The sequence below is a fragment of the Sparus aurata genome, chromosome 21, assembly GCF_900880675.1.
Source record: "Sparus aurata chromosome 21, fSpaAur1.1, whole genome shotgun sequence".
In the NCBI taxonomy this organism is placed as follows: Eukaryota; Metazoa; Chordata; class Actinopteri; order Spariformes; family Sparidae; genus Sparus; species Sparus aurata.
The window spans coordinates 12,207,856-12,230,019 of record NC_044207.1 but is presented as its reverse complement, the minus strand read 5'-3'; the positions used below and the strand labels follow the sequence as shown (position 1 = coordinate 12,230,019).

The 22,164-nt window shown below is 42.5% G+C and overlaps 3 protein-coding genes across 4 annotated transcripts; 2 read left to right on the top strand and 1 right to left on the bottom strand.

Annotated features, from left to right (window-relative positions):
• Positions 1-4,901: 4,901 nt before the first annotated feature.
• On the top strand, positions 4,902-10,995 carry bcl6ab (BCL6A transcription repressor b). Of its 2 annotated transcripts, none has more exons than XM_030402582.1 (9): positions 4,902-4,958; positions 6,917-7,088; positions 7,292-7,513; positions 7,606-8,397; positions 8,488-8,615; positions 8,712-8,879; positions 8,970-9,100; positions 9,200-9,337; positions 9,549-9,692. In XM_030402582.1, exons 1-9 carry the CDS (start codon positions 4,928-4,930, stop codon positions 9,690-9,692), a joined length of 1,926 nt encoding a protein of 641 aa, XP_030258442.1. In that variant the 5' UTR covers positions 4,902-4,927. The 2 variants fall into 2 exon arrangements, with proteins under 2 accessions (XP_030258442.1, XP_030258441.1); XM_030402581.1 differs by lacking the exon at positions 4,902-4,958 and adding an exon at positions 5,005-6,256 and having other exon boundaries at positions 9,549-10,995.
• A 704-nt stretch (positions 10,996-11,699) lies between these two features.
• Positions 11,700-16,508, bottom strand: cmpk (cytidylate kinase). The gene is made up of 6 exons (XM_030402585.1): positions 16,218-16,508; positions 14,768-14,914; positions 14,396-14,548; positions 14,207-14,283; positions 13,902-13,998; positions 11,700-12,851 (listed from the first exon to the last, which is right to left on the bottom strand). Exons 1-6 carry the CDS (start codon positions 16,359-16,361, stop codon positions 12,810-12,812), a joined length of 660 nt encoding a protein of 219 aa, XP_030258445.1. The 5' UTR covers positions 16,362-16,508; the 3' UTR covers positions 11,700-12,809.
• A 42-nt stretch (positions 16,509-16,550) lies between these two features.
• fam78ba (family with sequence similarity 78 member Ba) lies at positions 16,551-21,146 on the top strand. The gene is made up of 3 exons (XM_030402584.1): positions 16,551-17,812; positions 17,998-18,277; positions 19,746-21,146. Exons 1-3 carry the CDS (start codon positions 17,475-17,477, stop codon positions 19,986-19,988), a joined length of 861 nt encoding a protein of 286 aa, XP_030258444.1. The 5' UTR covers positions 16,551-17,474; the 3' UTR covers positions 19,989-21,146.
• The last annotated feature ends 1,018 nt before the right edge of the window (positions 21,147-22,164 follow it).

The following is a 22,164-nucleotide window of genomic DNA, read 5'->3' as shown; positions in this document are numbered from 1 at the left end:
TGCATTATTTGTGTTGTGGCCTTTCTTTGTCAACTTTATGGTATGCAAAACAACACTTTCAATATCTTTTATGATTGTTTTTGCCGCTCCGTAAATTCAAGTGCATATTTCTGTTTGAACCAACATGACTGCTCTCTCCTCCTAGGGCTACGTTTCAGTGAAGACTGAGCTAGTTTTGGACTCATGTTTTACTGATGTGACCTTTGATCCCTGTCAGGCAACCATGTGCCTGGGTCATGTTTTGGGACAGGCGCATTGATATCCGTCTGCGTCTAGGTCCCCGGGTCAGCAGAGCTCACGAGAGGGTGGGAAGAGGAACAGCAAGAAATCTGTTCCAGCACTGGCCAGCAAAATCCGAGGCAGTGTTGATTTTCATTCTTCAGATGAGCCCTGATGAACTTCAACAAGGGTGACGTTGATTTACTGGAATCAGGCAGTCAGAAACAAAAATGCTTTGTTGTTTTTAAAACTCTTTTAAAAAGGAAGTCAATCATTTCTGACTGATATCAATTTTTTTCATTATGTGCTACCATTGAGTAACAACATCTTGGTTTTGACAGAGTTTTTTAAAGTTTTTTAAAAATAATCCTGAATATGTCATAATGATGTCATCAGGGTTATTGACAGATTTAAAAGTAAGAAGAAGTCTGGACTTTAAAAGGAGTGGGAATTTTCCTGGCATGTAGGACAGATGCTATCAAGTTGCATCATGGTAAATGAAGGATTCTGTATTTTCAGAATATACTAAGACTAACAGTCTTGATATCTCAGCCTCTTCTGCTTTGATTGTGACCATTCATTTAAAAGCCGGCCCCTCAAAGCCCTGCACCATTGTGGAAGTGTGATGGTAAGTTGTTGAAGTGCCCCTTTAATTGCTTTTAAATGAACCTTTCAAAGAGACAGTTCACCTACAAATCAAAAACTCACTTTCATTAATTCTTTTTTTTTTTTTTTTTTTTTTTTTTTTTACCTGCAGTGATGTTTATCCATTTAGTTTACTTGGGTGTGATTTCTCAAATTTTGGAGATATTGGCTTAAGAGTTGTCTGCCTTTTTTTTATATTCTGGAACTAGATGACACTCGCCTTGTGATGCTCAAAGCGCCAAAAAGTGCATTTGAAAAACTCAATAGCAGCATCTCTTTCCAGAAACTACAACCCAGTTAATCAAGATACTCCACAATCCTTATTGTGGTCCATCCATCCATCCATCCATCCATTGTCTGTAACCGCTTTATCCTTTTTATGGGGTTGCGGGGTTTTTTGCTGGAGCCAGTCCCAGCTGTCTCTGGGCGAGGGCAGGGTACTCCAGAGGCCGCTATGCAAGGTGCCAACCACCTATCAGGAGCAATTTGGGGTTCAGCATCTTGCTCAAGCACACTTCGACATGCAGCTCAGCTCAGCCCGGAGCAGCGACCATCCGATCACTAGCCGACCTGCTCTACCTGCTGAGCTACAGCTGCACCCTTATTGTGTTTCATGTCAGAAATATTTTCTTTGTACAAAACTACATCTGTCAACAACTGCGCAGACAGAAGCATGCATCTTCTCATGACTGGAGGATAGCTAACTAAGCTAGCTAACATTACAGCTCAGCAGAGGAGGACGCCATTAATGTTAACATCCTGTGCCTTTACAAACACAAGCCTGTTGTCCATTAGTAGATGCACACTTCCTTCTTCTTGGTGATACAGTTGGTGGTTGTAGTTCGGTACACAGACAATAGGTCCATCTAGTTGCATTATATTCAAGAGAAAGGCAAACATTTCTATGGCTGATATCTTCAAAATGCTGCAACTCACAACACAATAAATCTAGATGGATAAAATAATGCCACAGGTAAGAAGAAACATTTTTATTTTGATAATGGTTGGAACTGTACCTATATTTCAGAGATATATTTTGCTGCTTTCAGCAGAGTGAGACGTATTATTTTGTAGTGCAGCAAAATCAGGCCCTTGCATGAAAAACAAAGTAGACTGGCAGACAGTTATTCTGCAAAACCGACCAGAAGCACTATGTGTGTGTGATTAAGTTGATTAGACTCTTAAATGTGTGATATCAACCAAACGCAGCAGTTAATGTGTTCCAAATCTGCTCTGGCTTATCTGCTATTGCACTGCAGCAAAACCCATAATGTGAGGTTAAAGATGCTGCACTGATATAAGCAAGGAAAAAGGCTGACTGATGAAATATATGCTTGCAAATAAACAACGAAACCAGGAAATCAGATTTGTATTTTCTGCCAGGGCTATCATACTGACTGAATACGTTTTGTCTCTTCTCATTCAGACAAGAAAATATCGTTTCTTTCAAAAGGATGTGAACAACCCACAGGAACCTGGGCCACTAAAGATAACCGCAGGGGAAAAACATCTGAGTGAAAACATTAACTAGAAATAGACCTCTTTGTTGCCATAGCCACCTGAACAGCTGTAATTTAGACCTGTTGAACTGCTCTGCACATTTATTTCATGGGGAAAGATTCAGTCTGAGAGTTGAACTTTCCTGCAACACATAATAATGACAGGAAACTTTGTTGTTTCTCTCCTAAATGCTTTTTCTTTTGCACAGTTTTATGCGTGGGTGGAAGGAAGGGTGTAATTGTCACAGTATATTCGATTATTTCTTTTAGCAATTGAATATAATTTTACTTTAACTTGTGTTTATTGGAGCTTACTGAGCTTTATTGTAAGCTAGTTTATTATTGTTTAAAAACAAAGATATAGTGCCAATATGAGCATGCACAAGAGCACTGTTGATAATGGGCGTAATGTAATATTGACTGAATGTATGCAAAATAAACACAGATCAAGTCCACTGTCTACAAGTCTTAATATTTGTATTTGTGACAAACATGTTCCCTAAAGGTGCAATATGTAAGAATTGGCCTCCTGTCCAAATAAAAAGGTGGCAGCATATCAACAAAGTAACTGCTCACTGATGTAGCTACTGTTAGCTAGTCAGTCCAGTTAGCCATGCAGCTTGGATCCTATTAGCTCAAACTGTCCAGACTGGGAGTTCAGAGCACTGGGAAAGTGTTGGCGTTGTACACCACTGGAATAGGAGCTTTGGACCGCCAGGAGGAGGGTTGGACAACAAGTGCGGGACAGAGGTGATTTACAGCGACGCCAACTGCCAAAGACATGGCCGTTTCAGGTGGGGAAGAGAGAGGCACAACACAGGAGAGAGTCAGTACCAGCATCTAGAGGGCTATCAAACTTTCCTCTACAAAGTGGTAGGACAGGCCTGGGCTGTTCTGTTAGTATTTTAGCTTCAGGAGATATCGCCACAACAAAATACATAGATGTTTTTGACATATCTTCGACACTATGATTTACTTATTCGCACTGATGATAATTTTAGACACTTTTTGAAAGTTTTAAAATTCCTACATATTGCACCTTTAAAAACTCAAGATCTCAATCACTGCTCTGTTTTTTTTTTCTCCCACCGGTCTAACCTGCCTGAATGTTTGTTTAGTGAAGTCTTGCTGCAGCTCACTGGTGAGAGTGAAAGGTAATGCCAACAGATGGTAATCATATGTTCATAAGCAACCTTAAAAAAAAAACAAAAACATGTTACTTTTCAACATTAGATTTGTATAAATCTGGACATGGAGATAGGGAGAAATGATCATATTGTATGTGCTCATGTATAGTGTCCCATAATTGAACACAAAGAACATTTGTGATCACGTGCACAAAGTTAAAGAAAAAGCCTGCCAGCCAACATATCAATACGTTTTGGGGTAACACTTTACATAAGATGAGAAGGAACATGTCATTACTCACTGGTTCTTCAACAAAGTAAACTAAACCAAAGGGAGCCTGTTCTTAATTATATTATTATATAATAACTATGTAATGGGATTATTATTATAACTATATTAATAGGATTATATTATTATATAATAACTATATTAAAAAATTATATATATACAAGTTATTAGATATATGTAATATCTAATAATTAGATATTATTAGATATCATATCATATTGTTTAAATATTTTCAAACAATAAACAACATTCAGCAGTTCTTGATTCAGGATTGGGAAATTCTTCGTTGTTCATTTAAGAGCAGTTAGTTCCTGATTTGTTGACTCATTTATTGGTAAGTACTCAGGGTTCTGTGTCACTCAGATTAATATACAGCTGCAACAGCAGAGACAGGAAGTGGTGGGAACACAGATGACTGTAAGTGAGCCTTTTGGAGAGTTGAGGACTTTACAAACACTTTCTGTAGTCCACATGTGGCATTCAAAATAGGGTTTTGTTGCAGTTATCGTATGAAAGAAAAGGCCACCCACACTTTCTCTCAAATGTGAGAGCAATTTTGTCACAATATTCAGAGTTCACTTATTCAGAGTTCACAAATGTCACAGTGTGATTAGCATAGCAGCTTTAACGTGCTGCTAAAATGCAGATTTGATGTTAAAACAAACATATGGCTGACACAGGTGGTAGGGAAATGTAAAATTAAACTAAAAGGGGGTTGTTGTTGTTATCAAACGTATATTAGGATAAAAAGTGAGTGACTCTTCTTCTCTCCTTGCGGGCATCTCAGGCAGGTTTACAGCGACAACATGCTCTCATATTCCCCACGGTATTTATAACTCGGTCAGCTGACCTTGCACTTGGGCCGATCCACTACAAGGGGAGATAAACTCCCAACGAGACGAGCTCATTAACTGATAATTAACTGAATTAAAACCCTAGACGTGTCCCACAATTACATCGGCGGCATGTTTAAAAATAGTTGTAATCGAGCAGGCAAATGTTTGCTGTACATACGAGCGGTGCGTGGTCGAAATGACGCAGACGGCGGCGCGCGGCTCCCCCGCCCCGCAGATAATGGTACGGTCCTGTGTTGAAATTCCGAGAATTGAGCTGCTGTGTTTCTTAGAACTGGATTCTCAGAACTGGTGATGCACAGAGTTTCGAGGAAACTTTTACAAGGTGACTTTTTTTCCCCTTCCTATTTTCTCAGCATTAGGTCAGATGTGTAGTGAAGTAGCAGATGCTCGTGTGGCCGCCTCGGCTTCTCCGTTGCTGGATTGTTTGAATGTTTTTGTCTTTAGCTAAAAGTAAACTAAGATGTTTGTGAAGTATGAGGGTTGACTTTGACAGCTGGACGGAATTTGACTGTGTTTTAAACGGAAGTGTGACTTTTAAGGCTGTGTGTGGGAGTCATGTCACCACTTGTGCGTTATAAGTAGGCTTTTGTTGCTGCTGTTAGAGCTTTTTTTAAAAAACAAAACAAAACCAAAAAAAACCCATGGCAGTCATGTTTAGCTGCAGAAGATTTGTTTCACTTCATTTCTTTGTTGTTGTTGATGATGAATTTGATAAACCGCCTGGCTAGAAGTTAGAGGCTCGTGCAAAAGTGGCGCAACAGGATCGGTCACATCTTGTTTTCTCTCTGCGCACATTTCTGCTGTCGACAAACAATATTTTCACTCCGTTGAACGTCTCCCAACTTAGAGCCGATGCCTTCCCGCCATTATGTTTTTACAAGAGCGAACACTTTGGAAACGTAAATGAGCCACCGGATGGTCCTCAGACGTGACAAATTAACACTTTATCTAAACTTGAACGGGCTTGTGCTGGCTTGCTCGATGGCTCGCAGCCGGAGTCACAGCTAACCACTCCTTGAAATCGCATCCTTCGACATCATGATCTCTCTATTGGGTCTAATATATTTTTTTTGCGGTCTGGAAATAAGTCGAGAGATTAGTTTGGCAGGAGGGGAGTACATGTTAATGGGCTAAATGAGATGAGTTCTACTTATGTCGGGGAACAGGAAACCTCTCTGTGTACTGGCAACCTAATCTGAGCAGCGAGGACGGAATGTGCTCAACGTCAAACACGTTTACAACCTGCAGGCTGCCAGCGCTTCAGTCTGCTCTCTTACACGCTGGGGGGGCTGCAAGAGATCACGAATCATCGTGTTTGCATTATGCATTTATTGCCTTGGCTTAAGATTTTTTCTCGCCTAAAAAAGTTTATTGTAAGTCATGTGGAGGTCGATCAGCTGATTTAAAAAAAACAAACTAGTTTCAGTAATAAAGCCAGAGTATTGATCAGATCCAATTTTAATAACAACACTGGGATTGACAGTGAGACATGAGACATGGACCAGGAAGAATTATCGAGCCTACATTTGACTTTTCTCTTTGCAATGACGCCGCCTCTCGATAAAACACAGTCAAGACACTTGTTGGCTTCAAAGCTTGTTTTGATCATAAACCCTGAAGGCAAGTGGCTTGTATGAGCTCATAGAATGAGTATGAATACTATAAGACTACTCATTACCTTGTGTAATAAGTGTTGATTTATGTATAATTAACCAATTATGTTTTTATTAGTATTGAGGTATTTGTGGACTGTAGTGTGATTTATCTTGAACTTGGGATAATTTCCAACCCCCAAAATAACATCCAGCTCTATTGTTGGTGCATTGAACATGTGTTATTATTTAGTAGTCAAGTAATGTAACTCAGGCTCAACTCATTGTTATGAAAATATGGTTTATTTGAGCAGATACTGGTGCCAGTAATATCCCATAAGGTTTTTATTTTTTTTTTATTTTTTTTAACTCAGACTGCGGTATGGGTACCATGGCTGCATCTAGAGATTATTTATCGTTAATCTGTCGATTTTTCAATTAGTTGATCAGTCTGTAACAAAAAACGTTGGTCAGTGTTTCCCAAAGCCCGAGATGACATCCTCAGCTGTGTAGTTTGTCAGCTAAAATAGATCAGACAATTTTGACTTTTTTTTCTTAAGAAAATGACTCAAACGAATCAAACAAATATGAAAAAAGCTGCCAAATAATTTAACAGTTGACAGCTCATTGAGGCTAATAATAATAATTACCCAATTTTCTCAACTGCATAATTTCTGCCCTTGCTCAGATTTCGACAGCATGGCCACGACTGCAGATGGCTGCATTCAATTCACACGCCATGCAGGTGACGTCCTGCTCAACTTCAACCGCCTCCGCAGCAGGAACATCCTGACTGATGTCACCATACAGGTGGACGGACAGCAGTTTCACGCTCACAAGGCCATCCTGGTAGCCTGCAGGTACGCACCATCATAACATCTGACACAGTACCTTTGGTCTTTTTTATTCACTGCACCTAACGAAGGGACGCTATTTCTGGGACCATGTTTAATATTTTCAGTGAATCACTGGCCCTGACGCCCAGCCGCACCATCCAATTTCATACCTCATCCCAAATAAATTAATTGTCAGCAGTTAATGACTCTTATCTGTTCTCTTCCAGTGGTTTCTTTTATTCTGTGTTCATGGACCCCGAGAACGCAAACCTCAGTGCCATCAGCTTGGACCCCAAAGTGGACCCCAAGGGTTTCTCCATCCTGCTGGACTTTATGTACACGTCCTGTCTGGACCTCAAGGACAGTCTGGTCCTGGTCACCATGAACACAGCCATCTACCTCCAGATGGAACATGTGGCCGACACCTGCCACAGGTTCATCAAGTCCAGGTAAGGTAACAGATACATGTGATCACTCTCATGTCTTGGTTGAAATGGAGGTGATCAGAGGCAATAACTTGTCTATGACTATGTTCCTACAGGCATCTGTCTGTGAATACTGAAGAGCTACAGATGAACTCACTACATCTGGCCAAGGAGATCACCGCTTCAAGGCTTGTCAATGAGAAAGAGCCAGACTTTCAGAGCAACCACACAACAGCTTCATCCTCTCTCTACATGCCCAATGTTTTCAGAGGGATCAACACCTCTGGCTCCTATCATGTCTATGGGGACCACCACGTCCCAGCGGGGAAGCTGGAAGGCCCCCATAATAGACGATGCTCGCAGGAACCCAGCGCCAACATGGCTCACAATGAGTCCACTACCATCATCTCCCACCCAGTGCCATGCCACCCCAGTTTCCCCACTACTACCATCCGACCAGCAGGAGCTCATGGGAGCCTTCAAAGGTCTGACACTCCCATGGAAGAAGACAGTATCCAGCATCCACAGACCAGCTGCCTAAGATTATCCCCAGGTTTTATCAAAGGTGTGATTTGTAGCCCTCAAAGCCCCCTCAGATCTGACTGCCAGCCCAACTCACCCACCGAGTCCAACAGCAGCAAGAACGCCTCGCTGAGCCTCAAACAGCCCTCAGAATTACCCGCAGCCCGCAACTGGAAGAAGTACAAGCTGATTGTTCTGAACCAAGCGACTCAGGGAGGCAGTGATGAAGCCCCGGCCATGTCCCCAACACCGAGCCCCTGCAGGGGTGGTTCAGCAGGCGGACACGGTGAGGTCCAGGCAGAAGAGGGAGCCAGTGACCACACAGAAGAAATGCTCATGTCTCAGAGTGTGGACAGCTGCAGCAGCAGCACCTGTAGCAGCATCAGGTAAAAGTCCGGGTCACTGTGAAGACAGTTTAGAAAAATCTCTGAAAGAGGAGAACTTAATTAACTCTGTGGTCGTCTTTCTGTGTGCAGCCACAGCAGATGCTCCTCCTGTGGCTGTGACAGCCCTCCGTGCATGGAAATGGGTCACCTTTCTCCAGACTCATACAGCAGAGATGACACCACCAAACTACACTCAGAGTACTCCCCCTCCAGATGTGGTAAGTGGACTGACATAAGTCACAATGATTTGGCAGGATTATTTAAAACAAAACCTCTGAAGTGTATTAAATTTTTTTTATTGCTTCTTTTAACAGAAAACAACACCTACTTCTGCAACGGGTGTGACTCCAAGTTTATAGAGGAAGATTCCCTGAAAGACCACATGGTCCAAGTCCACAGTGACAAGCCATACAAGTGTGACTGCTGCCAGGCCGCCTTCCGCTACAAGGGCAACCTTGCAAGCCACAAGACCGTTCACACTGGTAAGAATCATTCCTATAAATACAGTAAAAATTGAATAAATAGATGTGACTGTTTCCTTCATTGCACCACCTGCTGATCCTAACTTTCAGGTGCGAAGCCGTACCACTGCAACATCTGTGGTGCCCAGTTCAACCGACCAGCCAACCTCAAGACGCACACCCGCATCCACTCTGGAGAGAAGCCATACAAATGTGAGACATGCGGCTCCAGATTTGTCCAGGTGAGAAAAGAAAATTATCCCCATCTTCAGGAAAGCTTTGCAGGTGTTGAACCACTGCTCAAGTGTAAGTTTTTAATTCATGTTGTCGTCTTCCTCCAGGTGGCCCATCTTCGCGCTCACGTGTTAATTCACACAGGAGAGAAGCCGTACCCTTGTGAGATCTGTGGAACGCACTTCCGCCACCTTCAGACGCTCAAGAGCCACATGCGCATTCATACCGGAGAGAAGCCTTATCATGTAAGCTTCCTAGTCAGCCTCCCCCCTTCTTCCTTATCCACTGTGTGCTGGCTAAAAGGAGAGTAATCCCTTCTCCCCTGTGATCCATGTGCCTATCAATAGTTATAAATCCTGAGTGGTAATCCTAGAGAGCTATGAAGTATAGCTGTGGGGGTTGGGATTCTAACAGTCCATTTGAAAAGTGATTCTAAATGATGCTTCTTTCCCTCAGTGTGAAAAATGCGACCTCCACTTCAGACACAAGAGTCAGCTGCGGCTTCACCTGCGACAGAAGCACGGTGCCGTCACCAACACCAAGGCTCAGTATCGCAGGACTACCAGCAACATCATCGCAGGCCTGGTCAGCTCCTGCTGAGGCGGCCGCCGTCCTGCCCCGCATCATCTTTTGTGTTTTTCATTTTGTTTGTTGGCTACCATGTTTTCAAAAGAGTTTTATTTTTCACGAACAGAAATATTACATATATGCCCTTTATGCATTTATATATGATGCACATTACCTTATGTAAGCTCTTTGGTATCGCAAAGATTGTAGAAGTTAATGCTTGTGTTGTGAATGTCTAACCACAGAATGTACATTTTGAATGTGAATTTGAGCTGGTGTTTCTCTATTTAGCAAAAATACTGAACACAATGTCAGCGTTGAAGGACAGTCCTGTTTCTCATTTGGTTTGAGAATCGCTGTTACAGTTTTGCTTTAAATGCTGGTATGAATCTACCCGGTAGCGTGGTCACAGTTTATGCAGATATTTTTGTTTAGATTGTGTTTGTAAATAAGATAATATATATATATATATATATATATATATTCTCAGATTGCCATCTGCTGGCAGAGTATGAATATATTTACTTTAAAAGGTTGTTTTTTTTTTTTTTAATGTCCAGTGAGCGTCACTGACTGTCAATAACACAAGGGCTTGTTATTTTGCCATATCATAGCTTGAGGTACGTATTGTAATATGTACAGATTGTCACTCTGAAAAAATTGCAGCGTTCTTATTTTCTTTTCTTTTCTAGCCTCTTTTGGTATTTTGCACATACTTACAATGCCGTAATTCATATATTTTCATATTTTTCATGCAAAGATTTCTACTTAAAATGTTCTTAACCTGTTGAAGTTGTTCGATAGACCCCGTGCACCCCCGCACTTGCTATATTCTTATTTATATTCTAATTGTTCATTGCTGTATAGTACGACAATTTGGGTGCTGCAACGGTCCATTTTCTGAAGCGGAATCCTTAAAGTTTGATAGTATTTTATCTAACCATATGCATTATAGTGCACTCGTATGAACCAGTACATTCATAGTGCCTTACAGTCACACTTTTCTATTGGCTACTTTCTCAGACTACTAACACGTCAAAGGTTTGACAATATGACAGCCCCGGTAGTAAAAAACGTTTTTTTTTAATTTATGCATTTCACATTTGGTACGTTGCCCTGTTGTCATGTGTATGCATGTCAGGTACTGGAAATTTTGGAAATAATCTGTTGTGTGTAGCTCTTAAAATGCAGATACACCAGGCCTCAAGCTAAAAAAAAAAAAAAATAATGCTCAGGAATATTAGTAAGATGTAAGCCAATGTCTTTGTAATTGCAGATATATATATATATAAGAAATATATATATAACATGAAAATAAAATGTACATTACGTTGCACATGTTGCATCACTTGTGTTCATTACTTTCAAAGCTGGCTTGAGCAAATACTTGATTTAAACTTAAAGTATTTTACAGAATTGTGTTGCATTATTATACAAATCTCTAAGTGGTGTTCACACCTATGGGCCATCATTCATTCTCCTACACAGATTGTAACTTTTGAGAAGTGCACAGTTTTAGATTTTAGTTATCCAATAGATTAACCTCTGTATGTATGAAGTAGCTTAAAGCGACAATATGTAACTTTCAAAGTTATTCCGGAGTAAAATAGTTCAATAGTTGAACCTCATTCCCAGATCGTCAAACACCAAAGCTTTGGGTTACTGGTTCGGGTCAGACAAAAAAGACCCGATACAGTATTTTATTTTAATAGGTATTTGACAATCTGGGCATGACAGTGGTGTACCCCGCCACTCACCCAATGTTAGCCTGGATTAGGTCCAACGCCCTGCATTACAGATAAACGATGGAGAGAGACTCAAAAATAAACCATCCTTTTGGAAAAAGTTGTGATAGTGTTGCTTTAAATGATAATGATTCTACAGAGGACAATAAATTACCTGTATGTCAATAAAAACACAAACAAAAATATAAATTGAAATATAAAGCTCTGCATATGTAGATGAATGCTTAAATAAGCAGGAGGCTGTTTACATAAGTTGACAAGTAGAAATATAAGGGAAAAAAAACTACAAATGATGTGTTGTTTGTACGTAGGATGTATTCACTTTTAAGTCAAAACATTGATTTTGGCACTTCTTTAATGATGAATGATCAAATAAAGTTCTTAATATAATATCTCAATGAAAGCGAATGGTAAATACTTATTAAAAAAAAATCTAATACTCCTGTACACCTGTTCAAATTACTGTGATGTCAGGCACCCCCTGCTGGTTGATTCAGGTGAAAGCTGGAAAAAGTACATACAGTCCGTAAAATCTAGTGTAGTAGCTAATAACTTATCTTTTAATTGATGGACAACAGCACTATACTGATAGTTAGATATTTACAGGACAAAATGATATATAAATAGGTACCCCTCACAGAGTCTCAAAGGGAAAACAATATTTTTACTTGTCAGTCTCACCCCCCCCCCCCCCCTTCAAGCAGATACAGTACAGATTTATGAACACGTTCATTTTTTATCTTCAAGTTTTTCTCATTGGCTATGCCCTAATCTCACATCTGTGATGAAGCACATTGAGGTTTCGGTACAGATTTAAGTATTTAATCAAAGAATGGGCCATCTATCACTGAATCATCTACCCTGTTACACTACATGGCACAGATGCAACTAACCGTGCCCTTGAAGTGCTGTGGATTAAGCGCGAGACACATGTTTTATGCATTTTATTCAGAGGCTATTAGCCGTTTTGTCAAGTATGTCATCATTAAGTCAAACAACTATTTGGTCTGAAGCATTACGGCTGCTTCCAGTGACATGATACACCGAAGACATCAGTGATATACAGTATACCATTTTTTTGTGGCGATTTCCGGTACTAGAAGTGTCTGTGATTGACAAGATAGTGCCTCTCTAAGCTAATGATCCGTCTTGTTCCTATGCAAAGGCCTCAAACTATGTAGTAGCTGCTAGGCACCTCTACTTCTCAGTTGTAACAATACATATTGTACGCACACTCACAAACAAACAGTGCAGCATTTACAAAAAAGATGGAAAACAAAAAAAAAAGAAGTAAACAAAAGTAAAAAGTCATATGAATTGACATATAAACTTATAGTGTAATTGCAGTTGATAAAAAGAAAACTACTTAAAAAAGTAAGTGAATGTCGTTGGCAGTTCGGGAAACTCAACCCTCTTTGTCTAGGATGGCCTTCACATCAGCAAACACCTGAAACACAAATGTAGAATACAGGTGAGTTTGACTTGACATAAATAAAGAGTGCATCTCAAAATTGTCATTTTAGGCGACATTCTGATTAGTTATAATAACATTTCAATTATCAACTTCATTGCCGAGTTTTGGAGGCAAGTCGACACGGTCACAAAAAACGTTTATAGTGAGGGATATTGTCTGAGGCAGGGCTACAACAGATAATTGATTTCATTTTATTCTTAATTGAGTAATCATTACGTTCATAGAATCTCAAAAGCTCAAGGTGACATCGATTGATTGATTCTTGTGTTTGGCAAACGGTGAAAAAAAAACACAGACATACATAGTTTTCCATGACACAAGACAGAACCAGTGATTGGTCGGCATCTGTGACTAGTTTTTTTAATAGCTGCAAATTAATTAATTAACACTATGCTCTTCAGCTCTAATCTGAAATTATGTGAACGACTGATTATGGAAGGTTAAAGCAACATTTTTCAGGTTGTAAAAACTTGCAGCAAACAACTGCTTCGACTGTCAGCCAGCCGTTGCCAGATTGAGTGGGTGCAACATCTTGGAATTCAAGTCTGTGATGTCACCATGTTTCTGAAGGGATGTTTATGACACTTTTTACTATGTCCTATCATGTCGCTCACTCGGTGGAGAGCCATGTTTTCCTGTTGTTTTTGAAGCACATCTAGTGGCCATCAGACGAACTACATTTTCAGAGATTTCCACTTTGGTTTCAACAGTACGACATCTGGAGACGTTTTGCCTTCCCATGTTTTTTTGTTGTTTACTATGTTGTCTAAACTCCCCCACACCCCAGTGTTCAAGCCAGAGTTGAATTGCTTTAAGCTGCCGTTCATTCAATTCCCACACTTATCATTAGATCAGAAAAAACAAAACAATTAATAGACTGTGGGCAGTGGCTTGTTCAAACTGGTAATGGAAGCGCAAACGAGCGCAGCACAGTTTGATTCAGTGCGGCCAAAAGTGCCAATGGAAAGAACCCACACGGGTGGTGTCGATAGATAGATGTTACAGTTGTTGCAATTTACTCACCTCATCCACACAACGAGAGGCGTCTACGGTGCGCACCTTGCCAAGTTTCGCATACTGATCAACGATTGGTCGTGTAGACTGCAGGTAGGTTTGGATTCTGCATCAAAGGGAAAATATGCCTCGTTATTGGGGTCAGGTGACACAAGGGACTCAGAAGTGACACAAATTAGGTCAAAAACACGCATGCCGGTATCCAACAGTCACTTAAATGGGTCAGACAGATCTATACTGATCAGATCTGCTTGTTGTTACGAACAGGCACAAATTAGTCCAAGGTTTTTTTGTTTGTGTTGAAGGGACTGAACCTTTTCTCCAAACTTTCTCTGTTGTCATCCGTGCGTCCACTGCTCTTTCCCCTTTCTAGACATCTTTGGATGCAAACCTGTGGGCAAAAAAGACAGAGAACTCATGCTCAGTGCAAAACGGCTCGCAGGATATCTGTTCAGTTCTCTGTGTGTGATAAAACAGCACTCTGTGTGGTTTCCATGATGTACCTCATTGCTGCAGTCAAAGAAAAGAACAAATTTGACATCTGCTTTGTCCTCCATGACAGTGTTCCAACCCTGAAGGTTGTCCTCGTTGCGAGGGAAACCATCAATGAGGAAGCGGAATTTTTTCTCGTCTTTCTGCATGGTGTCTTCCATGGCCTTTCGAAACAGAAACAACAACAAAAACCTCAAAGACTTTACTTAAATTTGTGATCAGAGTTTAAGTTGAACCTTTTTCCTGTATACGTTAACAAAAGTCGAATTTCCCTGAATTAAAAAGAGGCTACTGAGGGTGTCTAACCCCTGACTAGCTGATCTGGATTTGTGTCTTGCTAGACAACAAAAGAAAAAGATGTACAGCTTGTATTCAGTGCATACCGTCCTGAGTAACTTGATGGTGATCTCCACAGGGACAATTTTGCCCTCCTTGATGTGGCTGTCAATGAGCTGCCCGACTTGTGATCCCTCTCTAGCGCGCTCTTCCCTCAGCAGGTCCCCTGCTGACAAATGAGTGTAGCTGTAGCCCTGAGAGACAAAAACAAACAGTTTGAGTCTTTATCCCATGTGATGTAAATTATGTAACAAATAAAACACTTGAAGAGAACGGGACAGTTGGAGTTGATGAAAAAAGTTTATGTTAACACTAAAACTACATTTGAGCAGACAGCCTCTGGAGACAGGCTGGATTTTCCTCACTCGCGAGCCAGGAAGAGGTCTTTGCTTGTGTACTGAATGAAAGGAGCCTCTATTCACAACCGCCATTCAGACCAAACACGGCACACTTGAAGCGCGAGCAGCCAACACCCAGTAACATCCGTGAACAGAGGTATTAAAAAGTCTCTCTTATAGAGGCTCCCTCTCAACACACGCACAACATCAAAGAATCCACGCTGGCCCCCAGTAGAGCTGCAGCTCCATCAACTTTCATCAGTTTGACTTTCAGAAATACATCAAAGCAGCCTCCAAGGAAGTTCTAGCTTGTTAAAAAAAAAACTTTCCGTCAAACCCCTGCTGCTTCTTCGGATTGGTGCATCCATGATGACGGGATCACCTGATTGTTTTTCTCTGTTTAGCATCAACCATGCTCTATGGTCCCTTCCTGGCTCATAGACTGGATTTGATTTATGTTCTATTATCAATAACAACACAGCCGATGAGCCTCTGCAGACAGTCACAGACTACTTATCTGGAACTGCAAAATAGACTGGAGAAGAAGAAGAAGGTTTCCTGATGGCATGGTGTGGTAAATGTTCCTCAGCCAATAAATGTCACGTCACCATCTGTTTCTGTTTGTTTAAAGATTATGGTGAAGTGGCCAAGTGCACTCCAGACTTCCACTGACCATTACACAACCTTAACTGCATACATAAGTCAAATGATAAGGTTACATCATGTAGCAAATGTCAATAGGCTGTCTCCTGCTGGCTCTCTTATCTGTGTGAAGCTAATGTGCAGACATTAAAGTTAGCATACTCTCACAGGCGTCTGACCACACAACATTTAACAGTGGGATAAAATACATTGTTTTTAATGTTGTAATTCAGAGTTCTGAAGAGATCAAAATATTATAATGGTACTTTAGCAAAGGCTCCTTATATCCCTGAAACTGTACACCCTGTGTGGCTAACTAGCTAGCAGGCCAACACAGGTTCATTTTAGAGGACAACCGGAAGTCAATTTAATTTAGTCATTACTAGGTACAAAACTCCGCTATTATAAGGCACAGCCATTCAAAAAATATCTAAATACTATTTTCATCACGACATGACTAATTCTAGCCATCAATATCAGTACTTTTCATTGTCTTTTCTCTCGCCATCTATCGTACCTCCACGATTTTGGAGCACTGAGTCCCTTTGCCGGCGCCCGGCCCGCCCAGCACGAACACAACCTGCGGCTTCATCATCAGCGTCACCCGGTGAAACAAGCTCGGCACCCTCTGAGACACGATACCGAACAAGCGGCCGATCATAAACCACGACTGGCAGCTACACCCGGAATCCGGCGGGGTGGGGACAAAAATAATAACCCGAGCAAGCCGGTGAATGCGTGTCAGTATCGGCCGATGAGGCAAACGACACCACTTCCGCTGTTGACTCCGCTGACCAATGGCACGTCACGTCGGGGTGACGCAGGCTTGTAGCCCCGCCCGCGTGCACTTGTTATTTTTTTCAATGCAGAGGTCGGGTGACGCCCCTCCCCTGCCTCCCCAGCATCAGCACCTCCAAACCGAACGAGGCGACCCGCGGCTGGGAAAGGATGCTCTGCGGTCCGCGATGCTCACCAGCTCGAGGAAACGGGGCGACGGCACAGCTCACCGAGAGACGCTCGAGCCGCTGGGTATAGTCGCTGCTTTCTGCACGTTTATGCTGCCTCGCTGCCTCCATTCATGATGCACCATTCATGCATCCCCAAGAATGGAAGCACACTGCGAGGAAAAACATGAAAATAGCCTGTCATAGCCGCGCTGTCTCGACTCTATAAGACACGTTCTCGCTCGTTGGATGGAGCCTTTTTTCATGTAGGTCAAGGTGATGAAGAGCCCGATTTTGTCTTTTGAGGGCGCCGCGCGAATGTAGGGCTAATACGGGAAAGCCGAGCAAACAAAAGGCATCCAGTCCCCCTCCTCTGACGCACCTGGCTGCCCTGTCGCCACTTGACATGACAGCGCAGAGCCGGGAGCAGAGCAGCAGGATCAAGCGGCACCGACGTGCAGCCGGACGTGTGGACTCGACAAGGATCAGGGGAGCCTCCGGACACACGGCGGAGCAGCAGCAGCAGCCCAGGGGAGGCCGGATTGCAGTTTCTGGGGACGAGCGCCAAGGGCAGTGCGGCAGTCAGCAGGCAGACCGGGGGGAGGAGGCTGCGGAGATCTGTGATACTTCCCCCCCAGGCCCCACTGCGCTCTCACCTCCACATCATCCTGATCATATGATGCTGGGTGCTTTTAAGTTTGATCAATGTTGACTGTGATACTCCCCATTATTTCCTCTCCTTCCCCCCCCCTTCCCAAATAATCAGTGATGATTGGCAAGTAAGAGATTAGATCTGCTCTTCAGGAAAGGGTGGAACCCAGAGGGGACCGATGTGCATACTGGCCAGGTACCATTTGCTCCCTTCTTCTCTGGTTTTGCTCATTTTGCTTGTAGCCGCCTGCACTATGGGCTGTATTCAGAGCATCGCATGCAAGCCCCGCATCAAACGGGAGAACATTGTGGTGTATGAGGTGTCGGCCTCTATTGACCAGTGTCCCACCATCATTGAGGAGAACTCACCTATTGTGCTCCGTTACAAGACGCCTTACTTCAGGGCCTCAGCCGGGGTTGTGATGCCACCAGTGCCCCGGAATGAAACCTGGGTGGTGGGCTGGATCCAGGCTTGTACCCAGATGGAGTTCTACAACACCTATGGTGATATTGGCATGTAAGTGCGCAGCAGACCCCATCAGATATGAACTTTTTGCCACTGGATGAGCTCAGTGTGTGTGTGTTGGGATGTATATTGCGTTTGGATGTGTACACCTCTCTTCTCTCACACACACTCAGGATAGCCTCACCTACCAGTGCCCAAAAAAGCCTCTCACTCTCCTCCTCTGTCCACTGCCGCAGGTCCAGCTGGGAGCTACCAGAGCTGCGAGAGGGTCGGGTCAAGGCCATCAGCGACTCAGATGGCGTCAGCTACCCCTGGTATGGCAACACCACCGAGACAGTCACCCTGACCGGGCCCACATCCAAACCGTCCCGTCTGACGGTGAGCATGAACGACAACTTCTACCCCAGCGTGACCTGGGCAGTGCCCATCAGCAACAGCAACACGCCCATGCTGACCCACATCACCAGGGACCAGAGCTTCATCACATGGCTTGTGGCCATGAACTCTGTCACCAAGGTAGGGCAGTAACAGAGAGAGAGAGGTCTGACAAGTTTGTTCACCACATGCATCAAACTCACATCTTAATAAATCACATTGTTATTTTTGGGGGAAATGTTTTGCCCAGTTTAAATGAAGAACGCCGGCTGTAAAACTTAAGAAACTGCTCCTGCATTACACACAGAGACTGACTGTGATGTTATCATCTCTGCCTGCACTTTTGCTTTCTGGTGTTAAGTTACAAAGTAGCTCATCATCGCCTTCCCCCTGAACAAAGCCCCTGCATCACCCATCAGGAGTCAGTACAGCGTTCATGTGTTGTTCATGTTTGTGGAAGAGTTGGATTATTTTTTAGGCTATTCCAGCGAGAGGTGTCAGGCTTTTTTTCGTCATTGTTGGTAGAAGAAGAGCATCTAGGGACAGAAAACTGACATTAAATGTTGATGTGCTAGCCAAACCTTCTTCTTCCTTTGTTAAAGGTCCAGCGTGTGGCATTGAAATGTGTTTACTATACCGTCCCTGTAGTTCTCCAACATGCTTGGAAGAGTGTAGGAATGTTCAGTTGGTTGTAATCTGCAACCTCACAGCATAACGCCACTAAATCTTACACACGGGACCTTTAAGATAAAACAGTATTTAACTAGAATGACAGGTCAAACCTTCCCATTTATTGGTGCATTATGTGAGAACTGGCCACCTGTCAAATTCATCCTCAGAAAAAATAGAGAGCAGCATCTCACCAGAGTAACCACAAACTGCTGCAAACTGCAGCTGCCATTAGCTTCACAGCTTTAAGCTCAGAGCACTGGGAAAGTGTCGGTGTTAACACCACTAACACAGGAGCTTTGGACCAGGACGTACCTGCAAAGCAATAAATCGACGTCATCATGATAAAACCATTATTTCTTCACATTTTTTTGATTTGTTATTTTTTGAATGTTTTCTACTGAAATTCTTACGTATTGAACCTTTAATTCAATCAAGCCTAATCCAGTAACAAACTCCATGGGTTTGTATCGCTCAAAATTTAAAACCACCATGATTTAAGATCACCAGATCTAGGATCCACATCAAGTTGTACTCTCTCATAGATACCAGCCACCTGAACATTTAAAGAATGATAACACCTGATGTCACAATGTTAAAGAAAGGGAAAAAAAACATTCTGCCCCTTTATCCAGATCCGAACCAAAAGTAATGTGGTCTATTCTGGGCTGAGACCCATCCTCCGTCCAGGTTTCGTGGAAATCTGTTCAGTAGTTTTTGTTTAATCCTGCTGACAAACCAACCAATCAACAAATGGACGTGGGTCACAAAGTGATACACTGTTTGTTAGGCTGCACATAAACTACACATCTATTAGTGGAAGTCACAACGCACAATCAGCTTAACAAAACACTTGAATGTACTTGAAATAGACTGAACCAGCCACACACATATAGACAGTATCAACCTTTTTAACATGATGCTGCCCTCCTCCTTCCAGGAGCGTATCGTGCTGCAGACGGTGCGGTGGCGGATGCGGGTGGACATTGCCGTGGACCCAGATATGCCGCTGGGCTCTCGGGCCTCGTTGGTGGGGCGTCCCTACCAGGAGCAACCGCACATCCTCAACTACCAGGAGCCCATTCCTCCCAACGCGCTGGGGAGGCCGAATGCCAACGACGCCCAAGTGCTAATGTGGAGGCCGCGGAGAGGGGCACCACTAGTGGTCATACCGCCAAAATAAAAGCGTCAAACTGTCACACAGACTAAAATGTAATTGTTCCCTGTCGGCGAAAAGGAGGGATGAAGATGATGAAGTCGTGAAGCCAGCCAGAGAAGAGAAAACTGAAGGTTTCGCTGTGCTCAAGATGCCAGTGGCTCATTATCCCTGAAAGATTTAAGTGGACTCTTCGAACAAGCCAGAGTGGATGTTACATCTTGGACCTGACACAGTACGGTGTCAGAACAGAAGTCTACATCGAACTTGAGTAAAGGGCCCGGCTTGCATCAAGGCTCGTTTGGCCCCCTGACAAGTTTTGGACCGCATTTAAGAGTTCTGCCTGCTTTTAAGCGAAGAAGGAACGCTGTTTTTTTTTTTTTTTTTTTAGATGTACCACAGAGGTGTTAGATCACAACGAGCCCTGCATCCTGCATCCTTATGTAGATCTTATTGCATGAGAGAGTGAGAGAGACACACAAAAAAAACTGTCCTTGAGAAGTTTAAGAATAGCATTTGTTTTGTATAACTTGATACCTGAAGACATTTTGATTGAAAAGTCAGCCAAAAAAACCCCTGCGGGCTGCTTAAACCTCGTCAGTGCCAACAAAGGCCTTTTTCAGCACACTCAGTACCAGAGTTAAAGGATGTATTCAGAGGATTTAAAAGAGACAAAGTATTATATGGATCTTTTTAGTTTAAGATTAACTCATGCATCAATCAGATTGTATTAAGAGCACCCACCTTGCATAAAAGTCTGGAAGAAAAATAACAAACCTGCTGTAGTTTTCTCTTGACCTTTGCTAATACACCAACATATTTTCAACTCGTAGTGCAGCTGATCTTGTATCCAGATGGGTGATGAACTCTCAGAGAGATGAGCTGGACCCATTACCGCATTGAATAAATAACATCAGCTATGCTTTTAATAAGTGCGGTCTAAATTGCTTGGGACAATGCCATACAACTCATTTAAAACAAAAGGGTGATGGCAGTCGAGACCATGCATATTGCAGCTGGATCGGGGCCCAATTGTACTCAGAACCTAATGTAGATTTGATGTGGCACTAATCAGGCCGTGTCGCATCACCAAGTTACATAAATCTAACTGCAATCAGGGAATTCAAATGTACTCTTAACAGCTTCCTCGGTGTGGAATTAAACTAGACTGCATTTTGAAAAGGATTTATTTGATTCAGTGCCGTTTTTTGTACGAGGTGGTATCACAGTGTCTCCTCATATCATTTAAGGTGCAGTATGTAGTTCTGGGGAAGACATTTTAATCAGGAGAGGAATCAGTCTTCATCGACTGATTTTTTATGCCTAAAGAAATTAAATAAACAGACTTTCTTTGTTTTCATGACTGAATAAACTGCTTAAACAAACGGACCTTAAAGGACAACACAATTCTTCCTGCTTTACTCAGTGTATATGTGGCGGACCCTGCCACCTTTCTAGCTCCAAACAGTGCTCTGGGACCTTATTTTTGTCTGAGAACAGCTCGTTTATTCAGTTATGGAAAAATAAAATCAATATTTCATTTACTTTTCTTTGTGTCATCACCTCATTAATATTATAAATGTAAAAATTATTGTTCCCCAAAACTACATAGCGCCCCTTTGACGTATATTAGTCAGCAGTAGGTTTCTGTAGATAACCACAGATAAACCTTCCTGTGTCATGGTCATGGTCTGTCCAGTGGCTCACACTGGGCTCCGTCCAAGTCCCTGCCTGCCACTCCACGCACGAGTCACATGACTCATCCTCCATCTGTGCTTCTCTCCAGGTTCACGCCTTACCTTCCCATCTGCCCGCTCGTTTTTATCCCCTTTCTGTCCACCTCACGACACACACACACACACACACACACACACACCAATTGTGCTCATTTGCTCTTAAATCCACAACTATGCAAAGATTTTCTGTCTGACAAAACTGCCAAAATAGGAACAATGGGTTGTTTTTGTTCGTCTGCCTCAATGCTGTTTTTATTTGTCAGGGACATTGTTGAATAAAAAATGGCTGTCACTACCATGTGAAATAAGAGGTTAAAATAGGTTATATTAATTCAGTGTGTCTACACACGTCAGGGCACCGCAGCTCATTCAGCCATCTGTTGCTATAGAGACTGGTTTGATGTTTCTGGGTGCACTGCAACTGGAACGGGAAAAAAAAGAAAACAGTTCAAAGTATTCATGGGTGT